Raw genomic sequence first — 21,011 nt, 5'->3', positions numbered from 1 at the left:
TTTGGGTTACTTAGGAAAGAGGATGCCTAGAAATAAAGAAGGTAAATTACTATGGCAAGACAATTCCACTGCTGGAAAGTCAAGACACCTCTAAATGACTGTCCCCCTGACTGCGGGTCACCAGACACACCGTGTATTTACACCTCACTTCCAGCTGAGCCATCAGAGCTGGCAAAACATTATGCTGGGTCACTGAGTTGGCAATGAAATGTGTAAACCCTCCTCTGCCCAGCTACCACCAGCCCTCCACACCACACTTAGACTGCAGGGGTCTCAAAAACAGCGTGGCCAGCAGGACCAGGGAAGTGATTTTGCCCCTGTACTCAGCACTGGTGAGACCACACCTCAAATACCATGTTCAGTTTTGGGCTGCCCACCACAAGAAAGACTTTGAGGTCCTGAAGTGCGTCCAGAGAAGGGCAACAAAGGTGGTGAAGGGTAGAGAGGTGGGTGTTGGTCTCTTCGCCCAAGTGACAGGACGAGAGAGAATGGCCTCAAGTTGCACCAGGGTAGGTTCAGATTGAACATCAGGAAAAAAATCTTCACTGAAAGGGTTCTCGGGCACTGGCAGAGGTTGCCCAGGGAGGTGGTGGAGTCCCCGTCCCTGGTGGGGTTTAAAAGATGGGTAGATGAGGTGCTCAGGGATCTGGTTTAGTAGGTATTCAAATTCCCTGCAGGTATTCAAAAGATGAGTGCTTAGGGATATGACTTAGCAGTGAACAAGTACGGTTGGACTTGATGATCTCAAAGGTCTTTTCCAGCCTAGGGATTCTATAATATCCAGCAGTGAACCAATTCAGGCACAAGTTTGAGCACATGCTGGCAACAACCACCCTCCAACACATCCCATCACTTCTGCGAGAGAACCAAGGCACTGAAAAGCGGTATCCCTGGACCACCAATATAATGCTTATGGAGGTCAGTTAATGTTTATGCGGGAGTTTAACCTGTCCGCTTGCTCCCAGGCTTTTATTACCAGCCCAGTCTTAATTTCCACTGTTCCTTGACGCAAGTGTTTCCAGAGAGAGGAGCATTGAATGCCTCCAAGCCCATTTCCCCTCCACCTCACAAGGTATAGGGGTGGGTCCTGTATAAACAGGTTTTTTTGTTTGAGGGCGCCTGACAAAGCGGAGCCTGACCTTTCCCCTTTGGGGGAACAGCAGGCTTCAATCAAACCTTGTCGAGGGTTGGGGCTATTTTCCCCTCTCGCGGGTCAGGGTGATGCTTGAACTCTCCTTGCCTCGGCTCCCCCACCCTCCCATCAATCTCCCCCCTGCCCTGCCCAACATCTGGGGCCACTGTGATTTATAAAAGCCTCTCCCACAGCTGCATCTCCTCTGGTACCATCCCTGCCACCGCTAAGTGCCTCTGCAGGAGAAGTATCCTTACCAGGTTAAGATTTTCACATCAAATTGTGCTTTCTGCACATGGAACACATTACGTTGGAAGTGGCAAGGTCACATGTATCATTTTGATGTGCTGCAGTGTTTAAGGCATTTAGGGGTAAAAAAAAAAAAAAAATTAAAAAAAAAACATTATCATGGAGTTTGACTCATGCTAATGTAAATAGGACCCAAGATCAGGGCTAAGAAACCAAAGCCTATATTGCTCTATGGGGATGGTAAAGGAACCTAGGAGAATCATAGAATCATCAGGTTGGAAGAGACCCACCCAATCACTGAGTCCAACCATTCCCATCAATCACTAAACCATGTCCCTCAGCACCTCGTCCACCTGTCCCTTAAACCCCTCCAGGGAAGGTGACTCAACCCCCTCCCTGGGCAGCCTCTGCCAGTGCCCAGTGACCCTTTCCGTGAAAATTTTTTTCCTAATATTCAGCCTGACCCTCCCCTGGTGGAGCTTGAGGCCATTCCCTCTCGTCCTGTCCCCTGTCACTTGGGAGAAGAGCCCAGCTCCCTCCTCTCTACAACTTCCAGCTAAGTTTAACCTGAGCTACTCCCAGGCTGATTACGGGTCTCTATCACTGCATCATCGCTGCCATCAGACCAACGTCGTTGTAGACTCACTGAATAATAGAATGGTTTGAGTTGGAAGGGACATTCAAGATCATCCAGTTCCAACCTCCTGCCATGGGGAGGAACACCTCCCACTGCATCAGGCTGCTCAAGGCAACATCCAGCCTGGCCACCAAGCTCTCATAACAACACACACACTAAACCACTACAAAAACTTCCCTCTTTTCCCTTCCTTCAGGAGACACAGAGTGCTGACTGGCTGCGTCCCAGTTGCAAGCACATTTTTCAATAAGTCTTGGTATCAGAAATACACTTTTCATTATTTCACAGCCAGACGAAGTCTGGCTACTATTCTGGACGCTGCTTTATAGACTAACTGCTATTATCAGACTGTTCCAAAGTTGGGCACTCATCAGTAGAGCTGCTGCAATGGCCCAGAGCGCAGGACAAACCTTTGCTGCACTGGATGCTTGCTGAAAGAAATCAGAGCCAGGAAATGTGGCCAGAGCGTGCAAGTGGATTTCCTCAGCTCCTGGTTTAGGTGATACAGCCCAGCTTGGCAAACCCTGCTCATTGTTTGCTTCCTGGAAAAATACTGCTGTGGGGAGGCAAGAGAGGCAAGGAATGAGTAGTTGTGTTGCATGGAGCAAAGGAGAAAGAAGGAGGAACATACTCAGCTTCTTCCCACTTACTTCTGGGGTTATCTCTTGGGCCACAACCCTGCAGAGAAACTCGGGATGGGAAGCACATCATCATGTGTCGATGCATCAGCGTGTGCTGGTGCTGAGCACGCTAAATGTTAACAGAAATTAGCAGCAGGTTCTCTGTGGCAGCAAAAGTTGGTGACAGGATCCCAGGTTGGGCCAAGACACAAATGAGGTGTTTCTATCTCAAAGGTCACTCCTGAAAGCTGCAAATTTTTTTTTCTCTATTTTTCAGATACCAAACCACTATTTCTTGCTACTCCAGTCATAATGAACGGACTGGAGAAGAGGAGGCTGAGGGGAGACCTCATTGCTCTCCACAGCTACCTAAAAGGAGGTTGTGGAGAGGAGGGAGCTGGGCTCTTCTCCCAAGTGACAGGGGACAGGACGAGAGGGAATGGCCTCAAGCTCCAACAGGGGAGGTTTAGGCTGAACATTAGGAAAAAAAAATACACGGAAAAGGTCATTGGGCACTGGCAGGGGCTGCCCAGGGAGGGGGTTGAGTCACCTTCCCTGGAGGGGTTTAAGGCACAGGTGGACAAGGCGTTGAGGGACATGGTTTAGTGTTTGATAGGAATGGTTGGACTCGATGATCCGGTGGGTCTCTTCCAACCTGGTGATTCTATGACTGACTCCAGAAAATGAAGAGTTGAACCCAAGCAAAGCATTATGCTGAAAAGAGCCTACAGTCTCATCTTAAAAACAAATATATGATTTCCGAATGTTAACTCTTATATACTTGTGGATAACAAGACACAATAAACACCACCTTCTCTACAGAACAAAGATATTTATCAACCCTTTCCAAAGGGATGAGATGTTGGGATTATTTCTTCTTGCTTAGCCACTGACTGTACCACCACAGCAACACCTCGCCAGTGCCTCATTAACTTCTACTGAATGACTGTCTCTTAATACCCAAAAAAAGACAGCAGGCCTGGATGAATCCCATTGGCCCGCACTCAACTGAGACAGCACACAAACAAGTTTTTAGCTCAGAGGAATCACATGCTGCCTCATGCCACAGCTTTTTGTTCTTCAAAGCTACTATTGGCTCTCCTTCCTCCCAAATTAGTGGAAAAAGCTATGCCAGGCCATCTGGCACATCAAAATTCATCTTCAGATTTCATTATCCAGCCCACTGACCCCAATGTTTCCTCCCACTGACTAATGAGATTAGCCCATCACCTCCTAATTGCAGCATTTATACCTAGTCTGTTCTACAACACCCAAGAAAACAAATCCCCAGGTTGTTTCAGAGTGAATGAATGTCATTTTGTTCTTAGAACAAGCACAACTTTTCTAAGAATAAGAGACAGCACATACATCAAAACAATTAATTAGTGTCCGTAGGCTGGAAAGTGAAAAATAGAAAATACAAACACAGTTTCCTCACTCTTTGGGTTTGTTTAGCTCCATCAGAGCAGTACAAGGAGAATTACCTAGCATTCCTCATCATAAGGGAGAAACTGCAAGGCTTTTAGTCCACTACACGGACATTAAGCGTAAGGACACTAACAGAGGGTGGTATTCCAGCTCCATACCTCCCCACCCTAATTGTTTTCCTGTGAAATTGTCCTAAAAAGATAGGAAGAAGGAGTTACAGAATCACTTTAAATCGATTGTGTATCAGCAAAGCACCAAGAACTAAACAAGGTGCAGGAGATGGGCTGGAAGTCAGGATGCCAGCTTTACTGCTCTCCACTTCAGTGTTTTGGGGTGGGATCCATCTAATCCAAGCTAGCAGTGTGACCTTTCTTCGGGTTGATGGAGAGGAACCAGCTATCATGGGATGCCAGTGATCTCTAGATGTAGATGTAACACAAGTCAGAGGATGCGTCTCCGAGAAGTCCAAAGGAACTTAGCTTAGACGAAGGTGTCTTTGCAACAGTTCAGGAAAACAGAATCCCATTGTCGATGGCACAATCTGTGCCTCAGTTTCTCCATCTCCAAAATAATGTTACCGGTATTTATTCTCTATGGTAAAAGGCCCGTACAGCCATGATCAATCAATGCTATGTAACTGTGAATTATTTTTGAAAGATGTATTGACTGTGCTTGAATTTGTTACTTGAAGACCTGCTAGAAACTCAGAACTAGAGGGAAAAGGCGAAAACATCTCAGCTTTCAAGTAAAGCTAGAAAATCTAAAGTAGCTGCAAATAAAAAGCTCCTGGCTTGTCTTCTCTGAGAGGCAAACCAAGCCTCCAAGGTGTTTACCTGTAGCCTTACTTTACCACAACAGGTTTTAAAGTTTCCAAACAGTGCTAATGTCCGCATTAGAAACACCAAGAAATATTTATCACAGAAGCATCACTAGCATCAGAGCGAGCCTAAAACAGCCTTTACCAGAGCACTCAAACGAGACCAAGCTTTGCTCGTGCCTGAGCATCAGGAGGGCTGGATGCTCCCCTCACGTGGCCAGGCAAGACTCAGATGGAGAACAGCCTAGAAGAGTATATTTCCACCTCTGTCCACAAATTTCCTGCATGGTCAGTCTCTGCCTAAACACACCATAAGATGGACACTTCCCTATCTCTCCTCACCACATTTTTGTGCTAAATGTGCCTTCAACATGCCTAATGTCTATAAAAACTTCTTACCCTTAATGCACATCCCCCAGGGGCTGGAGCACAGCTGAGCTCTGTTATCACAAGAGCCAGGCACCATTTACACCAAGGCTTCTCTGCAATGCAAATTAGACTCATTGTCACCAATGGAAAAAGCCCTAAATGAAAACTTATTGCCCCTTGATAGCCATTCCTTCCAGAACAGAAGAACTCAGCCTTGCCCCACCACCAACCACCATCAAGTCAAGTGCTCAGGGAAAAGCCTGATGTTCTACACATCCATCAGTGCTGCCATTCAGCCAATAACACGGGGCTGGGATGGAGGCAGCTGCAATGATCTCCAGAAAACTACACAAGGAAATGGGTCCCCAAAGAAGGGACCAAGCATGTGGCCACCCTCCCTCCCCATCCAGCGTTTTGTCGCTAGGGCTGCTTTGGCCAGCAGACCCAGAGCTGCAGCTCTGTACTAATCCCCCAGCACTGACAAAGCTGAGATGGGCTTCAAATGACGGTTCTGCATCCAACAGGTGTGGATACCAAGGGTAACATCTCACCCAGGGTGCTAACAGCATCCTGCAGCCCTCACTAACCCCACAGCGGAAAGTAGCCTGGAGCCTGGAGGTGTTTAAGGGACGGGTGGATGAGGCACTGAGGGACATGGTTTAGTGTTTGTTAGGAATGGTTGGACTCGATGATCCAGTGGGTCCTTTCCAACCTAGTGATTCTATGAACTAGCAGAAGATTTTGTACAAAGGGACAGATCTATGTTTAAAGACGATTCTGAAATCTCCCAGGATCAAGCTGCATCAAGCATTTGTAAAACACATAGAGCTTGGACCAAGCAAATTATGGTATGGTTCTGGGGAGCAGAGGGGGCTCGGCTAGCCTGCAGTCCCAGTGGTGAAGAAAGCAGTAGAAGTGTTTCATTCTCTATCATGTCTGCAAGAGAGGCATGGGGACGCTGGTGGAAATAACATCAGAGTTCCATGTTCTCAGGCCAAAGCAGCAAAGAAAATGCCCCCACCAGGCACAGCTGCACCTTCACCTTTCTCCAGGTCCAGGCAGCCACCATGGGTCTGACACATCAAACATTACTGAAGCAATGTCTCACCAAGAGTGTATGTTGGCAAGCTTCACAGACATGGGAAACCCCTCTGTCTGCTCCTTTGGAATTTACTCCGATGCTTTGGACTGCTTAAGTGCAAACCAAGGCATTCTTTCCAGGAGTAACTTCGTCTGACTACCCACAGACAGGATTCAAGTGAAAACACTCATTTAAAAGTAGCAGACTGACAGGACCATCTATCTAACCATTTACTCAGAGGTATCTATCTACTTCAGGAGATGTTTCTTTTTCAGAAAGTCTTCAGAGAGGCAGCACTATTAATGGGGCGGTACATGTACCCTTCAACTACCCAAACCCAGAGTCCAGAGAAGAGCAACAAAGCTGGTGAAGGGGCTGGAGAACAGGCCTTATGAGGAACGGCTGAGGGAGCTGGGGGTGTTTAGCCTGGAGAAGAGGAGGCTGAGGGGAGACCTCATTGCTCTCTACAACTACCTGAAAGGAGGTTGTGGAGAGGAAGGTGCTGGCCTCTTCTCCCAAGTGACAGGGGACAGGACAAGAGGGAATGGCCTCAAGCTCCACCAGGGGAGGTTTAGGCTGGACATTAGGAAAAAATTCTTCACAGAAAGGGTCATTGGGCACTGGAACAGGCTGCCCAGGGAGGTGGTTGAGTCACCTTCCCTGGAGGGGTTTAAGGCACGGGTGGGAGAGGTGCTAAGGGGCATGGGTTAGTGTTTGACAGGAACGGTTGGACTCGATGATCCGGTGGGTCTCTTCCAACCTGGTTATTCTATGATTCTATTTATAAGTTAGAATCACAGAATAGTTCAGGTTGGAAGGCACCTTCAAGATCACTCAGCTCCAACCCTCCTGCCACAGGCAGGGACACCTCCCACTGGATCAGGCTGACCAAAGCCCCATCCAACCTGGCCTTGAACACCTCGAGGGATGGGGCAGCCACAGCTTCCCTGGGCAACCTGTTCCAGGGCCTCACTGCTCTCACGGTGAAGAAATTCCTCCTTCTGTTTAGTCTAAATCTGCCCCTCTCCAGTTTATACCCAACGTCCCTCGTCACCACAAGCCTTTGTAAAAAGTCCCTCCCCAGCTTTCTTGCAGCCCCTTCAGGTACTAGAAGTTCCCACAATCCAGGTGACTACGGGATCTGAGCTCAAAAAAACCTAGCAAGCAATCAAGCTACAGTAAAAGACACACAGAGACACTCAGGGAACAGATAATCCAAAGAGACAGGCAGGGAAATAGCAGCTGAGTCCCACGGACCCCAGGCTCTCGTGGTGAGCTTTGGGGCTGCGTAGGAGGGGGCACCCGGGGGGTCTGTGACAGTCTCTTAAATCACAGGCTCCCCTCACACTTGAATCAGGCTCCGGGCTACAGTCCCAGACTTCAGGAGACCCAAGGGTTGTGCCTCCAAGTGGCCTGACGATATTTTATTTCAGTGAATGCGATTCCTTTCCCGTGTGCCTCATTCTCCCCCGTGAAAATAAAGGATGGAAACCTCTGAAAAAGCACTGAAGGACATTCAGGGTAGGCATTAGTTATTATTTTTGACAGCACTAAAACAACATATGAAAAGGGTTTCTTTGTTGCTTTCTATTTTTTTCTTTACCCCTGAGAAACAGAAGACAATGTCCCATCCAATGCCTGCCTGACGGAGCGACAGAGGCTGGCTCTGTCACAGAAGTCGTGCTTTTGAGGGAGTTTTGTTTTTATTTCAGGAGGGGAAAAAAAAGGAAATGAGCAATCCCAGAAGGAAAGAGTCTGAATGCTTGCTCAGGCTGTGCCATGAAGAAAAGAGATTGCTATTGTCAAAGGGCGTTACATTGTTCTGGTCTTTCCGAGAAAGCTTAAAATATCCAAAAATGGAACAAGAACAGAAAACCCTTCCTTCAGCTGCTTGTTTGCAGCCTGGCTGGTGAGAGAGAGACTATATCTTAGCAGTGTTAATTACCCTGGTTAACCCTTGTTCTTGCTAATGACATTTATTTTGAAAGCCATCAGGACTGGGCATAAAGAGGAGGCAACTCTCCCTCATGTGAATAGCCCCACTGCTTTAAATTGAATTACTCACACAAGTCAGGACTCCTCACCACTTAAGCATTCACTTCCATGCTAATCAATAGCAACAAATTACTCCGATAGCTGGCCAGGGTCATTCTTTCAAACAGAGCCCACAGTCTGCCCTCCCTGCTAGATTGTTTTGAGCATGAAGCTCAAAAGCCAGGACTCAAGCTCCGGGTAATACCTCCAAGATCAGAGAAATAGGACCTAGGACTGATGCAAGGGCACAAAGATACTTTTTAAGGATCAGAAAATGGCTCTTAGCCCAGGAAGCTGTGGGATTCACCCTTCCTAGTATCTTCACCGTGGCTCCATCTCACGGGAGCAGCTGGAATCAGCCAGGGCTGTATCTCTAATCTCCCAGGGATGAGAGGCCTCAAAAAGAGGAAAAATAATACAAATACATAGATGGACAGACAGACTGACAGATAGGGTGGATCCCAAAAGCAGAACGTGAGGATGCAAAGGGAAGACAGAGACCAACAGACATCAGCAGCATGTACAACACCAGCACGGAGCTAGGGCCAGCACGGGCATGCACATAAACATCTCCAGAAGTAACACCATCACCGCTGAGCACCGCTCCTGAGCCACAACATCACCGCCAAATCCTGCAGCGGGCATAGTCGTGCCACTCTCACGATGGCACCAGGGTGCACCAAGCCATCTCAAGGCTCTTGGTCCCAACTGGTTGATAAAGCCACATGGACAGTCTATGCAATTCATCAGGAGCTCATAACCACCATTAACTGCCTCACGTTGCACCAGGGGAGGTTCGGAGTGGGCATTAGGAGAACTTTCTTCACTGAAAGGCTTCTCAGGCCCTGGCAGAGGCTGCCCAAGGAACTAGTTGAGTCCCCATCCCTGCAGGCGTTTTAAAAATGGGTAGATGAGGTGCTCAGGGATCTGGTTTAGTAGTGGACAGGTACAGTTGGGCTTGATGATCTCAAAGGTCTTTTCCAACCTAGTGATTTTATGATTCTATAATCACCATGAAGAACAGACAGAGCCAACACAGGTGAAAAAGTTTGTCTTTCTTTTCCCCAATAGAAAGAACTTCCTGCGACCAGGTTTTAAGAGGTTGGTGTACACAGGTCCAGATTTTCTGATCTGTAGAAGAGAGTCATGTTGAAAGGCATGAAAGGATTGTCTTCTGTCTCACAGGTCAAACCAATGAAGAGGGGCCCTTAATCTCCAATACTCTGCAACAGGCAACTTAATCAGTCTTGCACTCCAATGACCTGAATCAAGGGAAATATTTAAGAATCGCTTTATCATTCGTATTGTGATATCACATTGGTCAATCAACTTCCTTTTCACCCCCCAGCAGGCTTCCCCCGCGCAGAAACAACCAGTACCAGCTCCACCACACAGATGTGGAAGCGCTGGGAAAGCACAGAGGAGGCTGGAGTGAACAAAAGGCATTTCAGACCTGCTGGGGTCAGAATGCGTATCTGTATGGTAGGCTGGATTCTCCACTAATCCAGCTCTGTTTCTAATGAGACTGGTTCCCATTACAGCAAAAGGAGGTCCCCGGCTTAATTTGCCAAGGGGACCATTGTCATGCAGCGTAGGGAAGCAAAATAATCTTATCAGTTTGAACTTGAACCCTGCCCTCCAATTACATGGACAATGTTTAAGAAAAGAGAGATAAAGGAAAAGTGATTTTCATTTATCCAGCAAGAAAAACGGATTGTCTCACACTGAGCATTCAGCTTCCTGCAGCTGCTGAGAGACCTTTACGCTCGAGCCACTGGCTGTGCCACTGCTAAAATGCACCAACTCCGATCTGTGCACGCAAACGCTGAGCCATCTCCAAGCCAAACAGCCCCAACCAGACTTAGAGAACACCTTAGCAGCACAGCAGAGCCTCTGCTCTTGCAGCCTAGCCCCGTGGAAGCCTGGGGCTGGCAGCTAAAGACAAACAAACCCAAAGGGCAGGAAGAATCAGAAATATTTTTTGCCCCTTCTTGCTGAGCATCCCCCTCTGCCTCCCGGTTCAATCTGCCAGCTCCCCTTGGCTGCTGTAGAGACTCTCCTCTCCTGAGAGTTCTGCAGCCCACACAAGGCAGCTAAAACAAAGAAGATTTTGGCAAATAACAGCCAGGCTTCATCTATTCTTTCTTCTATACAATTCATTCCATCGAAGTTGTTTAGCTGAACAAAACCCAGTGCTATCCTTTATTGTGAGGCTCACAATAAACTAACATGTGAGCACAGCGTGGGTCACAGATGCGTGCGCTTCATCATCAGCGGTGGAGCCACTTCCCTGCTCAACTCACTTCTATAAAGCTTTAACCTCTTTGAGCTGGAATTCATCTTGAACACATAAACCAAGGAGCAAACCGTGTTAACACAACAGCAGCGGCCCCTGTACAAAAGACACATGAAGAGACAAACATGCCTTGCACCAAACCAACCCAACCAAAAAACCTCAGAACTACTTTGAGCAGCACACTGTGTCTGCTCCTGCAGGCAGCCACCTGCTTTGCAAGGCACAGAAACAGGCTGGATCTGTGGAGGTCTTGGGTGTGCGGGTAAAAATTAATGACAAAACCACATAAAAACAGGGGTAATTGCTTCAAATGGTCTCCCACAAGGACTGGGATTGCTGTCTTGGAAAAGAAAGCAGAAGGTTCAATCCGTACATGCTGGAACACGCCAAGCACAAGCAGCCAATCTCAAATAAAACATGTAAACAGTTCTGGTGCTGGCTACCTAAATCACCGCATCACAAATGCAGAACAGCCTCATTTTCAGCATCAACAAAAGGATCAGCAAAAGTGCCAAGTGTAAATACAGTTTCCCCAACATACCACACATACACACACGTGGTTAAGTCATGATAATAGCATCTACATGTCTTGGTTGAGAAAGGATAGATTAATATTCCCAGTATTTTTTTTTTAATTGACCAAAGTATTTGTGTTATATAAAATCTGCTTTCACAGAGTCTTAGATCAGTGAACAATGTTCACCTGAGGACAGAAACAGTTGCTTTCTTTAATTCAGCAGTATCTGTGTCCCCAAAAACACACAGACATAGGAAAAACGCTGCAAAGACATTTTCCTTGAACAGACTGTACATCCACTGGGTATAACCTGGGATGCTTTGAAGGGATCAAAATTACTAGAGTTGATTTTTTTTTTTGTTATTGATACTAATTAAATAAAGTGTTCCTGGTACTGATAGAAGCACCTGAAAAGGGCCTGCAAGAAAGCTGGGGAGGGACTGTTGACACAGACTTGTGGTGACAGGACGAGGGGCAATGGGTACAAACAGGAGAGGGGCAGATTTAGGCTAGACAGAAGGAGGAATTTCTTCACCATGAGGGTGGGGAGGCCCTGGAACAAGTTGCCCAGGGAAGCTGCGGCTGACAGCTCTAATGGCTAAATGTGACATTTCCACAATTTCCACGTGACATAGCTGGATGCAGATTCAGGGCTCGAGTACAGCACACTGAGGTTTCACACAGACCCCTCACAAGGCATCCTGGCACCCACAGCAATCCCATCCATCCCTCCCCAATGGTGCCTCCTTCCCCTGGCACCACAAACCAACCTGCAGCTGGTTCCTCAGAACAGTAACAGCAGTGCCTCTGGGCACAGCCCAGGACCACAAACACACAGAAGCAGAAACCCACATTTCTCTTCCTGAAGCTCAGTTTGGTCCCCTCAGCTGTTTGTAAGAGTAGACTCTGAACATTTTATGAGTAAGTAAGCAAGCACCGAGTCCTCCCTCACAGCATTATCATCACAACTGCTGGGAAATCCACAGTTTTCTGGAGCAGGCTATGGGACAGGAGTCCAGAGACACTTGCATCTTTGCTTAATGTGGTCTATTTCATAGAATCATAGAGTCATCAGGTTGGAAGATCACCCGATCATCGAGTCCAACCATTCCTATCAAACACTAAACCATGTCCCTCAGCACCTCGTCCACCTGTCCCTTAAACACCTCCAGGGAAGGTGAATCAACCACCTCCCTGGGCAGCCTCTGCCAGTGCCCAATGACCCTTTCTGTGAAAATTTTTTTGCTAATGTTCAGCCTGACCCTCCCCTGTTGGAGCTTGAGGCCATTCCCTCTCGTCCTGTCCCCTGTCACTTGGGAGTTTTTACCCCTACAAAGCTTCATTCCTGCTAACAAACCAAAACAATTCTCTAAGGCACTAAAATAGCCCCAGATTCTGTGCTTCTTGTCCTCAGGACCCAACAGCAGAAGTAGTGGAACTTCATATACCTCTACCGATTTCCTCCTCCAACACCTCTCCGAGGTCTTTAAACTACTTCTAACAGAGATACGTGACACAAAACTCAATGCAGCTCCACCTTTCAAGGGCTGTACAGCTGCCAGACCCAGCCACCCCCTTCAGTTCCCCATCCCCTGCAGCTCACCGTGCAGCCACATCTCCAGAACACCACCAGAAGAGGCCAAAGCTGGTCTTTGATGAGGTTTGGGACTTTGTCCCCCTCTGCAAAGGAGAAATTCTCTACTCCAGCCCAGAGCTCCCTCAGGAAGCCTAACTGCAGCCCACACAGCTGTGATGGATGAGGTGGCACATACAACCTCCACCTGAGGAGGAAAGCATTGCCTGGGGCAATGACCTCTTCAAATAGCAGCCCTCCAACCTCATCACTCAGAGTCCTTCACCTAAAAGGAAAGGTGTGGAGGTGGCCTGGGTTTGGCTCAGTCTTTAAACAAAGTCTAAATGCATGTCTGCTTGCCCTTGAGGTCAAAAGCACAAGCCTCATTACTGAGTTACACCACCACAGTGGAAAAGAAATTGTATCTGCCTTTCTCTTGAAAGTCCGCGTTTTGCAGCCTGCAGCTTTCAACATGGGGAAATCCTTGACACCATCGACCCGTTCAGGGCTCCAAAACCAATCTCCAAGTCTGACTAAAGCCATTCAGAAGCTGTTAGCATGTAGATTTTGATGATAATTTGGTGAATGGACTTGTCAAACAAATTGCCTTTATTATGGACTGATTAAATGCTATGAGGGAGAAGTGCCTTTCCCCTCCCAACTCCAGCCCTCATCAACTCAAACAAACACCCTGAGCCAATTAGCAGGGAGGTGGCAAAAGCGGCTTTCACTTCAAACCTGCCATTCTTGGGGAAAGGAATAAAAATTAAAAAAAAACAACAAAACATCTTTGTGCTTTCAAAGACAGATAGCAAATCCAGGGAGAGGTCCTGAAAGCCACTCAGGGCTCACCTGCAAGGTGTGGGTGGGAGTTACCAGGATTCCTCCATGCCTCCTCGTCTCTCTTAAAGAGAAGTGCTGCTCACCTCCAGCTCGTGTTTATTTTAGGACATAAATATTAAAGCGGGCCCAGGGGGAGGAGCACTACTCGGGCTGATATTCCTACAGCTTCGTGTCCTGCAGCTGGGTTCTCCTGTGTCAGAGAAAGCATGAGCTCCTAAAGCTATTTCCATGCCTAGAAACCTTGGTTCTTGGCTTAGGTCCCTGAAGTGGATTCTCTGATGTCTGCAAATGGAAGTGATTTCTCTGCTAACATGAAGCTTGTAGCAATTAGGAAGATCTGCTGCCACCACCTTTCTGTGCCTGAAATTAGCTAATGAATGGGAAAGTTATTGAGGGAGGAGATAGAATTGGAGCACAGCATCATAATCACATAAGCCTAATTCCCTGCAGGTATGCAGCTGGAAATTAAATGGTCAGCTTGGCTGGCAGCGGGCAAAGCAGAATTCAACATGTGTTTGCAGGAATCAGCTTCAGAGATAGGAATTCCATGGCTGGAGCTAGAGACACGGGATATGAGCTGTTGACTAAGATTTTGACTTAGCTTTCAACACCTGCATTTTAAGTTAGCACCAAAGGCTAATTTTGGCCCCATTCTCATTAATTTAGTCCCTCTAAGGAGCGAGCTCTGTGCACCGCACGTGAATTGCTGCATCCCTGAGCCTACACAGAGGAGCTATGGCATAGCTTGCCCTGGCAACCCAAGCCATCGCTTTGTCTCGGACTCCCACCACAAACAGAAAAAGGGCTAAAGCAAAGGTGAAGTTTATCAGCCACAGGGGATCTCAGAGAGTTCATTGCCAGGACTGAGATTAGAATTAAGGGTTTCTAGTTAAAACACGGAGACTCAAAAGACCAGCCTCTTGTCCCACACCTCATCACGGTCCTCAAGTGTCACCTTGAACATAAGGGGTATATGACACATCATGACACCAGGTCCTGAGCCTTCAAACAGTCCTGAGCACGAGAACTGGTCACAGAATGAGATTAGATCCAGAGCCTGTCCTACAAGGAGTCACAGAGGAAAACATCCAGGCCTGCTTAAGAAGTGGCTGCAAAGTGCCTGATAACTCCTCTCTCTCCCCAGGGACCTGCTCCCTACCCCCACACCCTCCTGCAAACATCAATGTCTAAAGAACCATTAAAGAAAACAACTTCAAAACTCTTCACATAGTTCAAATACTTCACTTAAAAGGAATTTTAATTCTTACATCTCAGATTGCACCAGTCCCCAGCAGGACACGCACTCATCATGTTCGCGTTGTGGCATTTGAGCTGTTCAAACAGGAGCCACGGAGGGAGACCACGCACGCAGAAGTCTGGGAGCTGAGATGATGAAGATCCTCACCAGATCTACCTCTCCTTACACTCTCAGGGCACCTTCCCATGAGCTATGAAGAAATGAAATCTTCCTGCAGCCAAGACACATACCTTGAAGACCCACCAGTGTGAGAGCACCGGGAGCTCACGTGGGTGGGTGTGCAATTCTTGGTAAGTCTTTCAACCAGTCCTGTTGCAGTTTCACTGTGTGAGTCAGGTCACTGCTGCTCATGATCTGCTTAGAGCTCAAGACAGGCCATCCCCAAGCTGTTTCTTTCCAGGGCTGGACATACACGTTCTGTCTGGGCCATCACAAAAACACCATGACTTGTGATTAATGGCAACACTTTCCTGGTAGAGCTGAGTCGAACCAAGATGAGAAGGCAGAGAAGTTTTGCAACTAAACAAAGTCTACAGGATTGAGTTTAAAAAAACCATTCTTCTCAGAAGAGCATCAGCTGCACTCTATGGACAGCACTGCTATCTGCGACCTGAAAAAGGCTTTACATCTCACTGAGCTGTGTCATTTCCCTCCAGCAGTCAAGCTGCTGCAGAAACCTCTCATGGGATCGCACCAAGCCTCAATAATCAATACAAATCCATACATCTCCCTGGGATGAAGACAATTAGTGTTTTGGATGCGCCACCTCTAGGCAGGATGGCACACAGTAAGGCTACAAGGCTTCCCCAACGGGAAGGAGGTTATAGGGAGGCAGGTGTTGGTCTCTTCTCCCAAGTAACAAGTCTTGGGATGAGAGGAAATGGCCTCAAATTGCACCAGGACAGGTTCAGATTAAATATAAGGAACAATTTCTTCACAGAAAGGTTTCTCAGGCACTGGAAGAACTGCCCAGGGAGGTGGTGGAGTCCCCGTCCCTGGTGGGGTTTAAAAGATGGGTAGATGAGGTGCTCAAGGATCTGGTTTAGTAGTGGGCAGGTACGGTTGATCTTAAAGGGCTTTTCCAACCAAATGATTCAGGAGAAGAATCCAGAATACCCCAAAGCACAGAAAAAGTAGACAAGTGGCCAGAAACCAGTAGAGTCAAATTATGTTAAAAGGCTACCTCCCCTTCTATTCCTCATGCCAGCTGACAATTTATATATAGGGGTAACAATGACAAACAAGGTGCTCCATCAGTAGGAAGAGTTATCCGATGAATGGGGTCTTTGCAAAATGTATTGGGGAAGCATAAACTGAGATCTGGGAAACACTGTACCTTTTCCAGCCTCCTTCCATCCTGTGGCTACCCAGCTCCTGAACTCATAAAGCCACATTCACGCTGCTACACACTGGGTACAGCCCTTTCCTGCAGCAAATCATGTTTCCTGTCCTGTAAGGTACAGCCAGTCCAACAAGACGGGGGATATTTGCCAAGCCTGCTATCAGAAAACATAGCTGGGATCTGCCAAAAGTTTTCAACTGTTGTGGAAACACACGGGAAGTTGCGCTGCTGGGATTACAGACCCTGCTCCACAGTAAAGCCACCCACATACATGGAGTTTAAAGCCACTCGTCTTCTCCTGAAATGTGACGGTACAGCTGGGTGTTGCAGAAAACATTATTTTGCTGTCAGCAACTTTCTTATCCATTTTTTTAAAACGACAGGTTCTGCCCCCCCTGCCAGCATCACCAAAGCCTGTTATGGTTGTTTCTATTGCTCTTGCTATGCTGTATGCACACAGTGTAAAATACTCTTGTTCTGGGATGCTTGCACATTTTAATGGTTATCAATCTGGCCTGGTTGAGACAAACGTTATGTGTATTTCAGAAGGACCAGAACTTGCAGGTTTAGCTCCTGCCCCGGCCACTCTATGCACCCTTTCCCCATTAACTTGCTCCCAACGTAGAGCACAGAGAAAGCTCAAAGCCAAGAAAGCAGAGGATAAAAACACAGTAGAAAGAGGAAAGTGCCCCAGCCCTTTCCATTCAGAAGCAGATCTGCCTTGAATGGCAGCCCCCCAGGACTGATCTGCCTCCCAAGGAGACTGAATTACAAGCAAGTCAGCTCCCTTCAATTCACATTAAGACTTCAAGCTACTGTGTATATTCTCCCTCCTTTCTAACACAAACCTCTCTCGGCACACGGGCACTTGCACTCCCAGGCAGCGAGCAGCGGTGTTGGGATGTGTTGAAATCGGAGTCCGGTGAGATTCAGCTCTGCCAAATGACACTTTTTCATCAGCAAACACTAACTGGCAGCTCTTATCCGCTGCAAGAGTTTTGCAACATACACCTAAAGGATACGCCAGACTAGATCTTCACACCAAGACCCAAAATTAGAGCCGAGATCCCCAAAGCAAAGGGACCCTCGCTGACCGTTCCTGAGCAAACTAAGCAGCCCTGCTCAACCGTAAAATGAGATCGGTTACATTTTCTCTGATCCACAAAGAACAGAAGCAGAAAGCTAAATTTAAAGTGACTGATGCAGCTGTACATAGTTCTACAACTTATATGGGATCCCATGCCTTCAAAGCGCTCTGTATTTACCTGCTGTGCACAAAACAAGCGCTACGAATATTTTCGGATTCAAAAGTGATTTAGAAATGAGACATTTCTCATTTAAGCAAAAAAAGGCTCAGAATATCATTCGTTCTATGCATGTAACGTCTCCTTTATTGGAGCTCAGGGGGACTTTTGCAACAATCAGGAGCTGTACGTTAAGAGGAGGGACATTTGGCCCATTACAAAATAATTGGGTTTTTCTATGTTAGGTTTAATTTATGTCCTAGACCTTGCCAGTCCCCTAGCCCAGCGCTTTTCACCCCTCAGAGAAACACAGCACAAAACCTGCCACATATTTGTACAAGTTAACAGCACTCCCTTCCTTCTTCCCAAAGTGACTCTGACTTCACCGAAATAGTTTTGTTATGAGTTAGTGACAAAGGCTTTTAACAAACCCCAAATCCTCTCACGGAAGACGCTTTTCATCAGCTTATATTAAAAAGATTAAAATTACCCCCCGATCTGCTCGGATCCACTTTCCCTGAGCTGCTCTCTGATAAAAGCTGCCACCAAGGAGAAGCCGAACAGCTTTATTCAAGGATCAGCACCTCTCCCCTACCTGAGAAGTCTGCAGAAGTCTTCGCAAAGTTGCTGAAAGCTGTCAAGCACAGGAGCCCTGTGAGGAAGGTGGAGGTGGGAGACACATCTGGGCAGCACATCCTTAAGTATCCTCACGGTTTGTTTTCTTCCAGAGAAAAGGAAAGCGCTTTCTGCCCCAGTCCAGCACTCCTCATTGCCCGGAGAACAGTGGTAGTTCCATCGCTTGGAAGGATCAGAGCGAGCAGCGGGGAAGGAAAAGCACTCGGCACACACACACACACTCCCACACACACATCCCTGGGAGTGAATGAATCCCGGCTGAGGGAGGCTGATGAATGAGACAGACCTACCTGAGCCTTGGCGGAGGGCCCAGGGTCCTAAGAGCCGTCACCTCGCCCCAATTTCACGCAGACCTTGGCTGTGCAGCAGCATCCCTGCAAGCTGCTGGGGGGGCACGTCTGGGGGGTCCCTGGGGGGACTGGTGTGGAGAAGCCTGGTTGCTGTTGGTTTGGATACCCTGGGATTTCTCCTCTCTGGACGGAAGGATGGGCGGTATTTTCAAAGGAGGGAGCCCAAACCAAAGCGCCTGGATTCACATGGGGGTTTGGAGTCATGGGACTTCATAGCTGTGGCTGAAATCAGTGTGAGCACTTGTGCCCTGGACAATTCTTCAGCTTTGTCCGCTGTTGCGAGTGACCCTACAACAAAGGAGACTTCGCACAGGCCCAAGGATCAAACCCTCTCCAGTCCCACTGCAGGGCTGGGACTGGTGTCAGCCCACGGATCCCACGGATCCAAAACCTTCCTTCCTTTTGGCAGCAGCCAGACATGCCAGACTCCTTCCATCCCACTGGACCCGTGTCCCCACCATCAAGCTCAACAGGGGATTTTCATGCAGATCACGCCTATAGGAAAGCTGGGGAGGGGCTCTTGATCAGAGATTGTACTGATAGGATGAGGGGGAATGGTTTTAAGCTGAAAGAGGGGAGATTTACACTAGACATAAGGAAGAAATTCTTCACTTTGAGGGTGAGGAGGCCCTGGCCCAGGTTGCCCAGGGAAGCTGTGGCTGCCCCATCCCTGGAGGGGTTCAAGGCCAGGTTGGATGGGGCTTGGAGCCCCTGGTCCAGTGGGAGGTGTCCCTGCCCAGGGCAGGGGTGGAACTGGAGGGGCTTTAAGGACCCTTCCAACCCAAACCATCCTATGATTCTATGATCCTAACCGGAGATGTTCAGACCCAGAAGACCTGTCTCCTTCCATAGTGATTACTTTAACCTCCCACTAGCACAGCCTTAGCTGCTAACTCTGGCACTGCTCACCCTGCAGAGTTGAAGGAAGGCTCCAGCTCACCTGGAAGCGCATCCAATACTCGATCCTGCCTGATCTTCATCCACATCCTGGCAGCATCAAGCCAGCCACAGCTTAGAAGAGCTGAGCTGAGCTTTGAGGACACAGACGTGGACTGGACTGGTGGACCCTGTCCTCCCTAGGTGCAGGAAGGAGATCCCAGGCTTCAGTCATCAGTGTTAGCTGCAGCTCAGCCATAGGTTTACATATAAATAATGAACACAACCAACATATTTGCTGCTAAAGCAGAAACTGAGTGTCAGTGCAGAGAGAGTGGGGCATAGTTTTCATAGGCAAAGCCAACACTAGCCTTTTAGTAGCCTGTGTGCATACTCAGACAATCTTATGGAGCAGCACCGTGTGGGGATGCCACGGAAGGGGAGATGGAGCCTGGCACAGGTAGAGCTGCTGAACAAAGCCACAGCTTCCCTCCAGCAAAAGTAACCTGAGTGGGGACATCCAAGGAAAACCACAACTGGTTTTTATTCCTCTTTTCTGTTCAACCATATGGAACTAAGCAAAACTTTCCAAAAATATTCACCTTAGAGCTAGAAACAAGCATAAGAGACTTCAGCCCAAAGGGCTCTGGGTTTTTTTTCAGAGATGAGTGTGCTTGTGAAGAGTTTCTTACACTGGAATTTCTAACAATGTTTCAGCTGTTCCCAGACAAAAATCAGACTAGCTGTCAGATTATATGTGAAAGACATTTTCAAGAATGCTGCCATGAATACCACAGTCATTGTTTCCAACAGAAATCTATCCTGGGATGATCTGTGTGCCAGAAGCAGACCTCAAGGGGAGCTGTAAATCATGTGGCCCCGTTTCTTTCTGCCCATAGCACCACTTGCCCAGGTCCCAACCAGCCACGCTGAGGATGAGGGTAGCGAGGGAAATCTTGAATTTGTGCCTGAATCCTGACCGTGACCCATTCACACAGATCCCATGAATAAGAGGCTGCTCTGGCCTGAGTTAGAATCACAGAATCACCAGGTTGGAAGAGACCCACCAGATCATCGAGTCCAACCATTCCCATCAATCACTAAACCATGTCCCTCAGCACCTCATCCACCTGTGCCTTAAACACCTCCAGGGAAGGTGAATCAACCCCCTCCCTGTTCCAGTGCCCAGTGACCCTTTCCATGAAAAATCTTCTCCTAATGTCCAGCCTAAACCTCCCCTGGTGGAGCTTGAGGCCATTCCCTCTCGTCCTGTCCCCTGTCACTTGGGAGAAGAGCCCAGCTCCCTCTTCTCCACAACCTCCTTTCAGGTAGTTGTGGAGAGCAATGAGGTCTCCCCTCAGCCTCCTCTTCCCCAGGCTAAACACCCCCAGCTCTCCCAAGTTTAAAGAGGAAAGATCAGGACACTGGCTCCTAGCACGTACATATAATTCTTGCCTCACCTACTTCTGCTGCCCTTGCCAGGAGGAAGATTCACCACTATTTCATGAGATAACCATACCCATTACCAGATTATCCGTCAAAGCTCCTCATCAGCAGGACAAAGCAATAATAAGGCCCCTGGAAATTTATCATCCTCTGGAAAAGAAAAGCACTATTTGCTGAAAAGAGCCCACCCTGTTAGCAGGTGTTGATTTTACTGATTAAAGGGTAATTAGGTTTGGCTGACTCAATATATGTGGAAGAAAAAA

General features: G+C 47.8%; 1 protein-coding gene across 6 annotated transcripts in view; it reads right to left on the bottom strand.

The window, feature by feature from the left end:
- The window catches only part of EVA1A (eva-1 homolog A, regulator of programmed cell death), a 196,730-nt gene extending 178,485 nt beyond the window's left edge, over positions 1-18,245 (bottom strand). For all 6 annotated transcript variants that reach the window (XM_069850756.1, XM_069850757.1, XM_069850759.1 and 3 more), the window contains exon 1: positions 18,036-18,245. In XM_069850756.1, the coding sequence (XP_069706857.1) occupies positions 18,036-18,135 (100 nt within the window). In that variant the 5' untranslated portion in view covers positions 18,136-18,245. The remainder of the gene's footprint in view (positions 1-18,035) is intronic.
- Between the last annotated feature and the right edge of the window lie 2,766 nt (positions 18,246-21,011).

This window comes from Phaenicophaeus curvirostris, chromosome 2, assembly GCF_032191515.1.
Source record: "Phaenicophaeus curvirostris isolate KB17595 chromosome 2, BPBGC_Pcur_1.0, whole genome shotgun sequence".
NCBI classification, from domain to species: Eukaryota; Metazoa; Chordata; class Aves; order Cuculiformes; family Cuculidae; genus Phaenicophaeus; species Phaenicophaeus curvirostris.
The sequence above is the reverse complement of the archived record's forward strand: the minus strand, read 5'-3'. Positions and strand labels throughout refer to the sequence as shown.